Source organism: Formica exsecta, unplaced genomic scaffold, assembly GCF_003651465.1.
Source record: "Formica exsecta isolate Colony F162 unplaced genomic scaffold, ASM365146v1 scaffold83, whole genome shotgun sequence".
Taxonomy (NCBI): Eukaryota; Metazoa; Arthropoda; class Insecta; order Hymenoptera; family Formicidae; genus Formica; species Formica exsecta.
The window spans coordinates 207368-223971 of NW_021853600.1; the positions used below are offsets into that span (position 1 = coordinate 207368).

At 37.4% G+C, this 16604-nt stretch overlaps 1 protein-coding gene across 3 annotated transcripts in view; it reads right to left on the reverse strand.

The window, feature by feature from the left end:
* Positions 1-16604, reverse strand: part of LOC115244700 (E3 ubiquitin-protein ligase Rnf220-like) — a 180442-nt gene that overhangs the window by 127780 nt on the left and 36058 nt on the right. For 2 of the 3 annotated variants that reach the window (XM_029822588.1, XM_029822586.1), the window contains exon 3: positions 4020-4157. The exons of the other annotated variant lie outside the window; for it this stretch is intronic. In XM_029822588.1, the coding sequence (XP_029678448.1) occupies positions 4020-4157 (138 nt within the window). The remainder of the gene's footprint in view (positions 1-4019; positions 4158-16604) is intronic. 3 annotated transcript variants of the gene reach the window in all.

A 16604-nucleotide genomic window follows, 5' to 3' on the forward strand; every position in this document is an offset into this window, starting at 1 on the left:
AAAAAAAAAAAAACACGTAAAAAATACACGAATTAAGAAATTCGAAACTATATAGGAAAAAAATCAAATAAGATAAAAGTACAGAAATTTGATTTGTGCACGTTGCTCGCACTTTCTCTTTTTCATGTGGAGTTAAGGAAAGTCATGTCATTTCTCGTTCTCGTCATGATCCGTCACGCTGACTCACGGATCAGCTAATTAATCTGCAGTAAGAGAACAACGGGATAAAAAGGAGTGGAAGGACAACTTTTGCAATGTCCATGTGACTTTTGCTCATCGTCATCTTTGTCCGATTAAACGAATCGAGATATCGCCTCGTGATGCGATTACGGGTCCACCGTCGCATCCCCGGTACACGCGTATATCGATCGAAATAGTGTCACGCGTGTCCTTACGGATGGTGAAGCGTTTTACCCCTGTCGCCGGGAATTAACGTCACCTCCGCTCTCGGATGGAGGGAATGGTCGAAAAAAACTTTTCGTTCATCCTTGATTTTCTGAGTGAATACGCACCAAAGAGATTTTAAGGACAGCGCGAAATGGATGTCATTTAAATCAAAATTCATACGTTAATATTTTTTACCAGAATAAAATAAAATAAATAAACCATGTATACATACATGCAATGAAAACTATATTTCATCCTATAGTAACGATTCGCTAAAAATTTCGGAAATAATATAATGTAAATTATTTAAAGATACAAAATGAGACAATAATAAACTAAAAATACGTTACGCACAACTATCACGCACATGATGAAAAATAATAATATCGAGATCGTTTCTTAACCGGAGATGCACATTTGGGGATGAGCTGCGTCTTGGGAATGAAATCGAGCAGGCGCGCGAAGAAGAAGTAGCTCGATATTTTAATAAAGAATATTGCGAGGCGTCGCTCACTTACTTAGTCACACCGAGCGATTACGATAAATTAACAGCAGCTTATTTCCTTCCAGAAGAATATCCAAGAGAAGATCCTTGCCGCCCCCGTTTCCTTCATCCACGACCTTTCTTACGGCCTTTAATTACCGATTTAATTAGTTGAACGTTTCGGACGATACTCTATCACGAGATTATCCATTAAATGATTTTAATTTCAATTCGCGAATCTCTTTATCGTCGACATCATGCGACATTGTTTCAACGTTTAAAACTTTTTAATAAACGTCATTTCATAACTGCTACAACCTTACTTTAACAAATTAATAATTAGGTTTAAAAATGCTTCATGTTTTTAATTCATTCCATATTTTTATGACAAAAAAAATTTATATACGTTGAAATATAAATATGTTCAAATAGACATAGCAAATATTTAATTCGACAGTAATAAATAATCATTATATCATAGATAAAACTAGATTTTTCATATTGAATATTAAAATTAGGAAAAATACGGCTATTATATCCATTTACGGAATACTCGCGACTGAGTTTAAGCGTACAAACAATATGCATAAGAGTATCCAAAAAGCGTCACCTAAAATATGCTGAAATGATGCATTATGCATTTCACGATAAAATATGAATTTATGCGCGCGTTGAGGTGGCCCCGGTAATTCTGACTAACGCTCATGTTTCTGTTTTCTTGACATAACACATAGTTTCTCTGTCTGCGGGATTTCTACATGTGATTTGATTTAAAAGAGTATCCTGAATATTTCGCAAGTTGTATATGCATAATACGTTTTATCAATATAATTTTTAATGTTTGCTGCCACATAGTTAATAGTATTACTTATAAATAATTCAAATATAAATTACGTTTTTTAAAATGCAAACATATACATATATAAATATATCTTACTTCGTCATTTTTATATATTATATTACAAATTATGAAAATAAATTAAATCAAATCAAAAATTAAAATTAAATGAAAGTTTATAAATGAAAATAATAAAAACAAGAGCAATGTAGCATTAGAGAGTCGATAAATTGTCATTATCACAAAAAATTTCTAAATGTATGCGAGATATTTTAGAGGCGCTAGCAACTCCAAATTAGTGTCACGTCAGTCAAGCTTAAGCGAATGCGCTAAACCAACGGCAAACACTCACTTTTCATGGCAATAAAACCGGGAATTACCGTTGCGCATGCGGGGATAAAAAATCTCGGATATATATCATCCGATACTCGGAACATGTCACCACTTAACCTTCACCATTAACCACTGTTCTCCACTTTCAGTGGTATCTCGATCGCACTGTACTGTAATCGACTACCATATAAATGGCAATGATTAAACGACAATACGATGTTAAAGTTATATTTTTCATATATAACGCGCTGTGTTTGATTCATTTCCTAGATAATTCAAGTTTTTTATTTTTTACGTATATATTGAATTTATTTTATAATTACACATACGCGCATACTGATGTTACTCTATTTGCATAAAAAACAAAATATATTTAATTTTTTTTTTCTTGTGCGTGCCCGTGTGTTTGTGTATGACATCTACAATTCACCATTTAACTAGAAAACTTGGCGATGCGGCTGACAATGAGAGTCACTGGCTTAAAGCGTCAGATACCGGTGCATTCACCTTATGAAAGTCATTAATCTTGAGGGACGCAGAGCCGGCCAATTAACAGGGCGGAATCAGGGAACGGCTAAGATAGATACTGATTCCGATCGATTTCGGGCTTAAGTCGGGAGGGATGCCGCCGCAGTGGCTGCAGCGGGTCAAGTTATCGATCCGTCTGTTCATTCTCGCGAATTCGGCGTGCCGGTCGGCCACGGCGGTCCATCGATCCCGCAAATCCAGCTACCAGATCGACTTGCGCGTTTGCACGAATTAAGCCCACGAGCTATGCTCATCTTGCTGTCCACAAATCTCCTAAGACCCGTCGGGCCTTTCGCCAGCTGCTTGCCAGCGCACCTGATGCGCCAATGCACACGCGGCTGTATCGCGTTGCATCAAGGCTACGATACCGGAAATGATAACGGTGACGAAATGTGACAAAATCATCGATATGCGAATCGAAATATCGAATCTTGAAAGGTTCAATTTGTAAACTTCGATCATGCAAATATAAACTTTGCTGCTGTATTTAAAAATAAAATTTTGCAAACTATTTTAAACTTGCGTTATTTTCAAATCACACTATTTCTCATATGTGAATAATTAAATGTGTGAAAGAAAAATTGAATAAAGAGTTTCTTCGAGCTGCATGAAAAACATTTAAAAATGTCAGATTTTTTTCTTAATGAATATCGGATCAAATTCACTCGTTATTTTTCAGACTATGAATATAACCCTCCTTATACATATAACGACTACAAATAAAATAATGTTAATTTAATCAAAATAAATCAGTTGAAATAACCTCATAAATTTTAATGATTGTAATGAATCAAACTAAATTGCAATCAATATAATTAAATTAAAATTACTCTTACCGAAATTGCTTCGATCAAATTACCTGTTATTATTATTTTTTCATTACGCGATTCGCCGCGAATTACCGATGCAACTAGACGCTATTTAACGAAAATTAATTATGCATTTCGGATCTGATTATCGACGCGAGCAGGTCGTTCCTCACGTTAATTATGCTTTCATTCGTCCATCCTCTCTTGGGAATATTCGGCCATGGCATAAGTCGAAAATAAGTTTTCATTTCAAACATGAAATTCATTCAAATTCGTGTTTCAAGTTTGATCGTGTTGATTCTTTCTTATTTGCGTTTTAAGTGAAACAAAGCAGTGGCGCACAATTTATGCGCGAGTAATCTTTCTGGCAGATCTTAGGTACTTTCGCATAGAGGTGCGAAATTTAATTGCATGACTAATGGCATTCGCGCGTATAAAAATTCAATATCATCAATCCTTTCGGTTCTTCAAAAACTTACGCCAATCACCCAATAATTTCATCACTGTGGTATATTTTTTTCTCCGGAACTATAATTTGAATAACACAATATGAAAAAAAGAAATTTATCGAACAAATGTCAGAACCTGAAAAGATCAAAGATACAACGATCGCGGCAATGAAGATGGCTGGTGTGCCTACCTTGGTCGAATACAAGGCAGCGGGTGGTCTTGGCAGCGAGTCCCGGGGGCAGAGCGAACCTGTAGGCCGGGCCCGGCGACAGCCCCAGCCCCAGACCGAGCGCCTCCGCGCCGCATCGGCCCCCGAACACAGGCCCCACTAGAATCACCCATATAACAGTGGTCATCAGTCATCGTCATCATCAAGATAAAGAGACACAGAGAATTATCATCAATTAGCAAAGAGCTTATCATGCACAGAGGAAGACATCCGACACCTTCAGGCTGGTAAACTCTACACATGACATTAAATTGTAGAATAAAACAAGATCTTTTATCGAGGCCTGAAAATCCCGAGAAGTCCTTCGCCCCGATATAATCATTCTCAGTTAATGGAGTCCTTTAGTAAAGCTTCCCAATATATTAAATTGAGATTTATGTAAGATATATTCATTGAGTTATATTTGTGTTATGCTTATACGGCTTAATAATTAATATTAATGATAATTATCGATAAACAATAAGTAAGTAGGTATAAAAATAATAAGTAAGAATATTTCAAAAATCGTGCACAGTAGGATTAGATAAAGAAATAATATTAAAATTTTAAGAATCGAGATAGAGATACAAATTATTTCGCATTTGCAGTCGTCTTCTATAAATCGTAAGATATTAAATTAAAAACTCCCATAAAATTATATACATAGAAACTGCTTATATATAATACTATCAATAAATTTATATTATTTAAATCATAGGATATTAATTTAAAACCTCCCATAAAATTATATAAATTGCTAATATATAATATTAATCTATTAATATATATTTATATAATTGATTTTCTGCCAAATTAATTTTTTTATTTGCTACTTGATATTTTTGAAATTTATAATTTTTAATAATCAAGAGTCCCGGGTAGTTTATAAAGCTTCCCGCGCTCGCTCGATTCAATTACGCCTCGTACTCGTGCGACTCGTATATCCCTAAATACACGAGGCGAATTAGCGAGCAGGATCAAAAGATGGAGCACCAATATGCCCTCAAAGGCCCTCGTCGTTTTGCCTCCTATAAACGTAGGTGGCTTTATTATGATCTCATATAGATATTACCGCGCGCGTTGTCATTACAAGAGATAAGTTCCCGAAGGAGTTTATTGCTTTTTAGTATACACTCAGCACGTGCCGTGCGACAACCCGCTGTAACCCTAGTGTAATCGTCTATGCTTCTGTCTCTCCTCTCTCCGCCCATCGAAATTCATACTCGGACGAATCGACACATGCATATCAGTTAACCAAATTTTCATTTCGTGTGCATGTTCAAAGTTATATTAGAAAATTTTGAACTAGCCGCAGAAATTGTAGACAAGCAGTGGAAGAAGCAATTAAAAAAAAACTTGTATAAATCTCTAATTATAATAAAATTATACATAATTAATAAAAAAAAAAAATGGTTTAAAAGATGGACAAATTCATAAATGAAAAAATGGAAAGCATATATATATATATAAATATTCAAAAAAAATTGATAATCCTATAATATTTTATCAATTATTATTATATGTTGCAGCATAATAAATATTATTTTATTATTCTTAATTTAAATTAAGTACAAATCAGATAAGAGAAACTCTATTCGTATAGTTTCCTGTATGAAATTAATGATAAACAAATATAAAACATTAAAAAGAACAAAACAAAGAAGTAAAGAATTTAATTCGTTCAGCATTATATCTTGATGTCTTGATTTATCACACCTTCCGCGCGAAATTTTTTTTTTCTTTCAAGAAAGCAAGATCATATGCCAAAAGTCGCTTTTAAATTCTATTCGAATCTTAGAAGACGGAGAAGAGGAAATACGCACAATACCGGGACTATAATCTAAATTCATGTCTGACGGGATCCCGGAGCGGATAAGTACATCGAGCATAATGGCAACGACTTAACATACTTTTTAAATTGCGCCTTTGAGATGCAGAACGGTGGCCTACCGTTGTGCGGGGGCGAGCCCCTTCTTCGCTCTTTCTCGTTCACTTTTGGCCTTTTGGCTTTAGTAGCTTACACGCTGATTAAGACACCCGATACAATTAGGCGGCGAAAAGAACCTCAAAAGACGCGCGTGAGGGGAAGCCGCCGACCTTTGCATGCTTATGGACGTGTGTGTGTAACGGGTGTACGAAATATTAAGATCTCATTAGACGGTATAAAACGAAATATAATTTTTCTTTTTCTTGAATATACTTTTCAAAAGTCTCTCAGAAGATAAGAGCTTTCACCGAGCTTTCACTTTCACTGAACGATAGAACTGTCGCTATATAAGTTTTTACATTTTAGAATAAAAAATAAAAAAAACTATTTTTTATTTGCACTTATTTTTTGTCAAAAACTAGGTTTAAAATTTTTAAAATATTAAAGATCTAAAAAATGCGACAATCTTTTTATACCTACGAAAAAAAGTCGTAATATTTTCTTATAGATCGAATCTTTCCTAAATAAATGCTTTTGTTCTTACATGAGCAATACATATGTACCAATTATCGCATTATCCGAAAAAGTTAATGCCAAAAGATTAATTCCGCGCGTTCAGTCGGAGCCGTCAAATAAACGAGCGATGACGAGCAGTTGCGGGTTTCTACGTCACAAACGATGACGGACCAATGAGCACCTCGAAAAAGGTGACGCGCGTCATTCCACGCCGATCGATCGTCACTCGGTTTCGCGAAATGATCACGCTCGATGATCCGCATTGACGGCCGAAAAACTCCCACACATGTCAAGCACGATCATGCAGCATGATCGAGTATTATCCCGTCGCGTTCATATCGCTTTCGAAAACCATGTAATTCCGACAAGTTCATAACGGAAATCTTGCGAACGAGTTACTGGAAAATGGTGAAAATTTATGAACTACGTATGTAGCTACAATCGACGAACTGAAAAACCTACTACATCACAAAAAAATAAAAAAAGACCGTATATAGATTTCCCATAAAAAATTATATCAAGACCCAATTTAATTAGTTAACAAAATTTTATATTTGGTACAGAAATATTATACAACATAAGTATATATATTAAATAAATTCTTCAAAATATATATTTATATAAAATTCATAATCGTCGAATTTTTGGATCTCATTTCTTTAACTTTTAACTGACGCGTTCCAAATTAAATAAATTTCAAGTAAAAATATTTTTAACGCAATAATAATATATATTAATAATCAATTTCCTCGTTGGAAAAATACCAATAAAAAAATTTAATATGTGCGAAATATATTTTGATAAAGATTATATTCTATGTTTTGTTTTTTAATATGAAGAAGTAAAGAAGCTTTATAAAATGGACACCCCATAGACGAAATCAGGTGTTTGGCGCGACGAATCGGCTCGTTTAAGCCGCGCTAGTCAAGTCGACGATGAACGAGTCGGACTTTGTTAACGTTAATCCTCGTGCGGGACTACCGTGCATGCTCAGCTTCACGGCCGAAAAGAGTCGTCTCGCCAATTATAAGCATGAAAATCTCGGAGATAATCGGGAATTACCATCACCCGTCGCGTACAACTGCTTTTAGCGTCTTCAGTTACGACTTGGCGAATGTTTTAATCGTCTGTTATTAGATTGCGCGACACAATTTTTACAGATCGCATGTAAAAATCGGTTGTCGCTTAGAAAATTATGTATAGACTCGCTAGCACAGAATAATAATTATTCTTAATAATATTCCGAGTTTGTAAAATAAACAATATATATATTTTCAACTAGAGTGATATAATCATTGCCGAAGAATTATTTCGATAGATAAGCAACACCAGGCTTTAAAAAAAGTAAGAGAATATGTATATTATTATTTTTTATTATCTTAGATGCCGATATAAAAACATTACTCTCTTTTGAGATTTAAATTCTGGAGTAATCCTGTACACTATACTTAACGTCTGCATTGTGGCTTTAACATGACTGAATATGGTCGCGCATCGCGGTCAAGCTTGACCGGAGTCTGTGACTCGAAGTGTGTCTACCTGTCTACCCGGTGGATCGACGTCGATCGAGGACGCTAAAGCCGCGCACATGAATGAAGAAGCGAGGAAGGCGACGACTGCCGTACATGGCGCACGATACGATCCCGGGAGCCGTGCGATTGCCGGTGAATCGTCGCAGCTGACGGGCGATTCCTGCGATCTTAATCTGGCTCGCTCGCGCAAGAAGGGAGATCTGGCGAGCGGCCGGGAAAAAATCGCGGGGGTACCATCGCGGTGATCGAGCGGACCGGAATCCGTCTGTCTGTCGGTCGCGCGGCCCCGACCGGAGATCAAGACACCCTGAATAATTCATCGCCGGGCTCGAACGCGGGGTCCCACGACAGGCCGCCTCCCTGCGCGCCTACCCTTTTCCCTCAACGCGATGCCGAAAGCGAATTTACACACTACGCTTCTGACGATTATCCCGAATGAAAAAAAAAAAAGCACATAAGAATCGTATTTCGTGTAGCAACAAAAATAATTATCCTCTGAGAAAAATATTAAAAAGATAAATCAGTTTACTTTTTCTTAATCTTAAATGATAATCTGTAATGAGAAATAGGTAGATAATAGTTATTTTTTCATTAATCAATCAAGATCAAGTTTTACGTATATAATGGAAACGCATCTCGAGACGCATACGCATAAAGAGATGCGATTGTCCCCACATGGGAGCATATAATGATGCGAGAAAGAGGAAAATGAGAAGGATAAGAAGAAGAAGAAGAGCGAGAAAGCTCGAGACTTGAAACGAGAAAGAGTGGATTGGGTTGCAGCGAGTTAACCGGCTCAGTACTTGGCGTGAGATCCTGTTATACAACGATGTCAAACTGACGATACGATGCACGAGAGGCGAGACACGAAGCGAAACGAGTTGGGAGAATCGAGGCAGAAGTAAGAAAGAGCAGAGCAAACCCCTCCAAAACACTCGTGATTATTAAGGATAATCTGTTGGAATATGCGACAATATAGCCCCTGTGCGATACACATATACAATGTAATCCTATATAAATTTTTTAAATCCTATTAATTAACCCGCATTATACCGAGAGTTACAATGTTAACTTAGCCTTATGGGAAATATGAAGAACTTAACAAGAAAAATCAAATCTTTAATCAATTTAAATATGCGACGACATAATAAGAAGAAATTTAATCTAGATTTATATAAAATGTATATCTCAGATTCCAAAATGAAAACGAGAAACTCTTTTTTAATATTAAATAAATAAGAGAATATAATTTGAATTATATGCCGATATAAATATAGACACAAAGTCCTTTCGCGCGCGTGATTTGATTACAATAAATTATATTAATTAATTTTGCTGCATGTAATACAGTAATCATGTGTGTATGTCATTATAATATTAGCACGGGAGATAAAATTTGCAGTCGAAGGACAAAGAAGGGAGACAAGGAAAAGAGGAAACGGAAGGATGAAGGAGGGATGGAGACTGCCACTGTGCGCGATAATCGACATCGATTTTCAGCGTAGCAGCCGGCGTCTATCGATTGTGGAAAGACTAATGGGCAGTGCGGTTAACCGTATTATCCCACAGCGGAAGTCCACCGGTTGAAACGAGGACATAAATAGCGGCGAGTCTCGAATTGTCCGATTCGATATTAGTTTAATAATCATCGACAGAGGATGGCAATTTTCTCAATGACTCTCCTTGTATATAAAGTGTCGTAGATAATATAAATCAATTTATCACGCATATGAATGTATGTGATCTCGTGTTACGTAATGAAGAATAGATCGCATCAGACGTCTGCCGATTAGCATTTTCACCATTCCATTCGATATCTTTAAAGTATATATTACCTATCACGTCGAAAATAGAAGAGTCATATGAGACGCGTGGTCTAATTAACAATAGGACATTTTCTAATATAATATCCTCAATATCAGATTTTATTTTTGGCGATTATGGATGGCGATATAAATTTATAGAAAGTATTATTTTCGTTTCAACGATGATATTATTCTATATTATTTTATTGTTCGAGTAATTTAATACAGATATTTGATGGAAATCGAATATTGTGCGGTAGCGATTTATAACCGCGGATACTTTTCTTGCATCGTTGTCAAGATCAACGTCGACCAAATTTGTGAGAAACTTATATATGCCGCGGGATATTCTTTATTAATTTTACAACTTTCCATAAAGAACAACGAGTCTGATGTACTCGCGCATAATTCACCGCGAATGCCAGTTTTCTCCTTCGTTCGTTACGTCCAGTCATCGTGTTTTACGCTGTTTTCCACAGAGATTCCCGGGATCTTTTAGCCCTCCCGCGCACGTTCGAGATCGGCGATCGAGCGAGTACCGGAGAGAGGACGCCCAAAGTTTCTCAGGGCGTTCAAGTTTCACGGTGGTTGATATTTCATACAAAGTGGGTAACGGAGAGTACCCTGTCGTCGTTCGAGTATAGCATCACCTATATACTGCTCTCTCGCTTGTTATTACTGTACGCTCCCCGACCTGTGTACACCCCATTGAGTAAAATGCGGTTTAGCATCCGGCTTGCGCGGGGCTTCTCTCTCGCTACCTCAGCATCCTCTTGGATCCAAACGAGACACTCAACGCGCAAACTTCACGAAGCGATGCGTAAAAATGGGTCAGTGTTTATAAGCGACACTATCTTCAAGTTTTTAAAATCCTTGGTTACATCTCTTAATGCCAAAATTCCAGAATTCTAAAACCTTAATATCTTTCAAGATGGCAACATTTTAATCTCTCTATATTTCAATATTTTTAAGATAATAAGATTAAAAAATATCAATATTAAGGGTTTCCTCGGAATTGAAGACACTTTTTCATCGCGCCTGATTAATATCATTGGCGAAAATAGGCGTAAAAAGTAGGGATAAAAATCGCGAGAACGCGATTCACGCGGCGTGTATCGTTTTATTTAATTACATCATGGATTTGCGCGTGCCTCGGGTTCTCACGGTAGAACAATAAGGACATTCATTCGTGCCTCCGGTACAGTGTGTGCGCATCAGGGGACAGCGGTTTCTCTTAAGTCTTAATCGTTCGGCACGGAATGCGCGTTTAATGCAAAGGAGGACACAAGTCGTCTGTGTTCCGCTTCGCTTGTATTTTCTGCTCCTGTCGCGCCGACACCGCGTCGGCTGTTTTACGATCTGTCTTCGGCCACGAGTTTCACCCAAGCGATTCAGCGACTTCTCTGGTTGACGCTAATAGCACCTGTGTTTCGCGCGCGGTCTCTCGATCTCATTACGAGCTATGTTGTCATTGGCGAGCTCTTATGCTGTCTTAAGTTTTAATTCTGTTTCATTAATTGTTGTACATTCGTAATGCAAAATGTAATAAAAATTGTAAAATCTCATTTCTCTAACCATGGTTTCCACAATTTTATTTATAAAATAAATATAATACTATTTTGCAGAAAGCTATATATGCGCTTCATATTATTAAGACTTTATATTTGTATGATATTCAAACATTTTACGCTTATAAATAAAACAGATTATAATAATTTTCGTTGTTATCGTGTATACAATTTTATGAATAATATATAAATATAGAGAATGTGTAGTAAAACGTATAAAAGCAAACTGTTTAATTCTGTGCTCGATATTGGACAGAGTAGTGGACGATTCGATAAAAACCGAGACGAAAATTTAGTCATTCGGCGCACGTCCGCGTATCGCAAAATTGTACGATAAACAGTCGAACGCAATATCGCGCAATAAAGACAATTGCTCTGGAAATATTTCGTTTTTAAAAAGAAAACCAATATAAGCGCGATACGCAAAGTGAGAGGAAAAAGAAAATAATTGCTGCGTTGCTGCATGCACGTACAAACGTGAGATATAATCTCCGAGACAATGTCATCGGGTAATCGAAGACGAGAAGCCATAGAAAATGAATGATAGAGATTATCTCCTCATCATGTCAAAATTTTGCTATCGATACTTTGATTACCATTAAAAAGCACGAGAATTATTTCTTTTACGGATATAACGGTATCAGTTACCGATATCAATATTACATAACACAAAAAATAAATCAAATAAATTAATATATATACATTAAGTGTTCGTTTGTCATGAGAAAACAATAACTCATTTAAATATTCTACGCCTCCTCCTCTCACAATTGTATAACAATTAACACAAATAACTATCCAATATTTACGTTTGTAACGTCGATTCAATACAAAGAAAAAGAAAGAAAAAAAATTGAAAAACTAACTAAAGTCTTTTTAAGAGATAATCAGTTAATTATCAAAGAATGCAGCAAAATTTTACGTTTTAGATTTTATTTTTCGGCGAATCGCAAACTCGGTTAAAGGAGGGTAAAACTCTGCGGGACAGAAAGGAATGGGAAGTTCGAACGCGACGAAGAGGGTGAAACGGCCTATCGGAATTATTCCGACCAGTCATCGGGACTTATGCCGCTTATGGGATTACAACGGCATTAGCCGGTAGAGCTTGTTCTCCACCATTCTATACGGGATCCGCGATATAAAGCCGGGTTACAAGCAGCATTTCTAGCGAGTCAACCCCGGAAACTTCGCAACTATTTAGAGATTTGTTCGATAATAATACGTTTATGTTCTCTCGGATACGGTATGAATCCGACGCGAATGAGTATGTAACGTTTCCAAACGTTCTCATATTCTGAACATTGTCTAGCCTTTTTCATTTCTGATATATTAACTTTTTATAGTCTGACAGAGATTATATCTTCATAACTATAAAAAGCATTAAGACATATTATTTTTTCGACTCAATTTTTTTTAATAAGACGAAAACCACGCAGATTGACAGAAATATTTTCTACCATCGAGACCTCATCTCGTATTTATCATAAGATATGTATAGGTAAAAGAGCCATGCGCTTCGAGTAAATTTACCGAACCAATTTGAAGGAAAACCAGTCTAAGGAATCCACTGGAAGATTTAAGGGATAGAAGAGTATAGGACATACTAGAACAGGAAAGAGAAAATAAGAGAGGTGGAAAAGGAAAAAAACGCGGGGGAGACTACTTAAAATCTCGGCGTCTGAGGCGTACGAGGAGGAATTTTTTTCGGCGAGCATTCCGCTCCTTTAGCGAGGATTTCCGACCGTTAGACACTCGACTGAGCGCGCGCGCGCGTATCCTTTGCCCTCTCGAATAAGGGCGTCTGCTGCCGGGGGATGCGCGGATCTTTTCCCTGTAATTAATTTAAGAGGGCTCGCTCGAGCTACTCCGGCGGGTAGAGAGTCCCGGTGGCGTCTCGCGGATCACCGACAAGACGAGGGGGGGTCCCTCGTTTCTCGTCGCCCTCGTATCTTCTCCCTCTTAACGCGGCGGCTGTGCGCCACTTTTTCGCCTTTGCCCACTATGCTTCATGATAATCAATTCTCGTTATCCGCAAAAAAAGAAGAAATTTTTCTAATAATAATTTATATATGTAAATAAGAGCAATAACAAAGTAATAATAATAATTTTATGACATTAATGCGTCTTCTTGTAAATAATTTTAAACTGCATAATTTTCGTAAATTTCAATATTTTCCTAAAAATTATAGAGATTAGGTATATAAAAGTTTAATTAATTACTTAATCCATGCGTATCCCTCATAGCTGCGACGAAAATAGTTTCGAGTTATTTATTTACCGGCATCACATCTACTATGTTAATAATTTGCGAACAATAAGAATAACGAGATTCGCGCGTGATAGAAATGGGGTGAGAGCTAAAGTCAGATTTATATCTCTAATCGCTCATTAATACTGAGCTCTCGTGTGCGATCTACCAAACAGCGTCTTCAAGGTTGTAAATCCAGGAATACAGTAGTCCCCGAGTCCTTCACTTCCGAGCGTAAAACGGTGTTAAGCCTGTGTCGCCGGTGCGAGGACGAAGAGAAGGAAGAGAAGGAAGAGGGGGAAGAGAAAGAGGAGAAGGAGGTGGAGGTGGATGTCGTAGACGGAGAAGGATCGAGATGCCGAGGTGCTGCTACTCAAGGAGCAGGGCCGAAGGGGAGGAGAATGAGGGGTGAGCGCGTGGTAATCCAAGATTTATCTCGTAGTCTGTGACACCGGGACTGCTCTTGCTTCTGTTACTTCAAGGGCTACCGGATCCCTCGCGGCCTGGAAGCGATTCGCGCAAAAGAAAGGCGAGTCACGACCGACACTTCGACTCCCATCTCGATTGCGAGATCAGATTTGAAGGTCCCCCGGTAGTGCAAACTGTTAGGGTATAACGCGTTTCAATAATTAAATATAACCAAGGAGAGAATGGTTTTATCTGCATATTTCCCTCATTCTACTTGCAATAGTTTGAGAAAAGCAAAACCGATAATTAAACATTATGCGTGATAATTGAGGAAATTATTCTTTTTCATCATCACACAATTATATTACTGAGGTTTTTGAGGAAGATATTTTTAAAAAAATTACTGATATTTTTTGTTGCGCTTCTGAAAATTTAAGATTATCGTTTACGTTTGAGATTCGAAAGACAGAAAGACGCGGAATCGTGAGAACGTCTCGCAATTACACTGCACCGCTACATACATCCTCGGCATTATAATCTTCTGCGGAGGTGAGGAAGTGAAAAGAGAGGCGAACGAAGAACCGGTCCGGTCGTGATAAATCGTTGCGGCCAATGGTAGCCGGCCGATCTTCTCGATTAAAGTAAAATATATGGCAGCTTTAATTACGAAGAGATTTCGGAACGCGACTCGGCTCGGGCTCGCGCGAGAGGAAGCAGACGAGGAAAAGAGACAGAGAGAGAGAGAGAGAGAGAGAGAGAGAGAGAGAGAGAAAGAGAGAAAAATGCAGGAGAGGAAGAGGGTGAGATCGAGTATCGGGATGAAGAAGGGCCGATGGAGGGGGGACGACCTTAGAGATGCATTATTCATGGGGTGTGAGAAGATACGATATGATCCAATATGTGGCCCGCCCATACCTACTAACCGCCGGCGAAACCTGCGCGAGAGGGTACCCTCTAAGCTGCCGAAAATTGGTCCTCGAATTTTCGCGTAATTTAGAATACAAGGGATGCCGCGCTTCTCGCTAGTTTCCCTCGTAAACTCGCGGCTGTGAGTCGGTCGGCGTGTAATCGCGCCGACGTATTATCGAATCTGCCGTTTCTCTCCCCCGTCTGCGTGTCTACTATCGTCGGTTCATATGGGCTTCGCGAGCTCTGAATATTTAAAGAGGTACGACTTGTGCGGTTCGTAAGAAGATGCAAATACGGCCGAAAAGGTTGTTGCGTAACGCCAAAGCGAAGTAAATGAGGTATCAGTAGAATTAAAAGCGATTCAAGAACGCGTATTAGATATTTTATAACCGACAATAAAAAAAAAGTAAAATGTTTTTTGTATGATATGCGAATATCATACAAATAAAATTAATAAATACGTAATTCTAATGTAAGTATTAAATTAAAGCATGATGAATAATATAATAGTATGTAGTAGAAAAAAAATATATGCAAGAGATCTTATAAATTCTATTATAAATATTTCATTCTAAAATTATCAATTCGCTGAGCATCAAATTACGATGTTTGATGTTAAAATTCGATAAAAAGAAATTTTTGCAGAGAGCACTCTAGAGTTCATGTGGAAAACTCACAAGAGTTTTCGGTGGCGAGAATGATCAAGAGGGAAAGAAAGTAAAATGGCATAAAACGCCGAGAGCGAGTTTCCAGGTAGTTTGACATTCGTATCTTTACGCGCCTCTACGCACCCTTTGCGCATACGGATTCGAGATGCTCGAGTGTTCAGAACTTTTTCGGCACGCACGCGCGCCGATCTTAACGGCGTAACGTTGCAAGTGTAAAGTCGTGTTTACAACGAATGAGCAACTTTTCGAGACCGGTGCTCTTAAAGTTTTAAAATAAAAAGATATCATATCTCAAAGAAAAATAAAATGCCATATTAAAATTATTACCATAAATTTTGCGTTAATAAAATTGTATGTAAAACATAATTGTAATATTGCCACTAAATATAAAATCTCTTATTTTTCTTATTAATATGTTTTAAAAGTTACTATTAAAAAATAATAAAAATTTTAAATTAATTACTAAATAAAAATAAATCTTGCTACAATAATAATGCAAAGTTCTTCATTATATACACACAATCTCGATATCCTTCATTTTTTTATTATCTTACTTTTGGATTAGAAATCATTAGCTTGAATTCTCGTAACAAAAAACTTTTACTTAAGTGCAAATTATGCAACATTTCACTATTAATTATATTTTTATAACTTTTCGTTAAAACTAAGATTCTTTTCCAGAGGAAAAAATGCCTTTCAATTTTTCATTATAAATGTGGGAACCATGAGCATGGGAATATTACCATTATTTTCGCATATACCGGAACGGAAGTTCGCGATCGAGCGGATCGCGGTGTGAGCACAACTTAAGACTGCATCTTAAATCGCGGCGTATCGCAGTTGCAGGCTGCAACAAGTCGGGCGGGCGAGCAGAGAGAGCGGTGTATTAACACACAATGAGATAGTTTTGTTCCGCCGCTCCGAATGCGGGATCGCGCTTGTTCGTTTCGATGTCGGCAGCCACGTTCCATACCACGGATACCTGG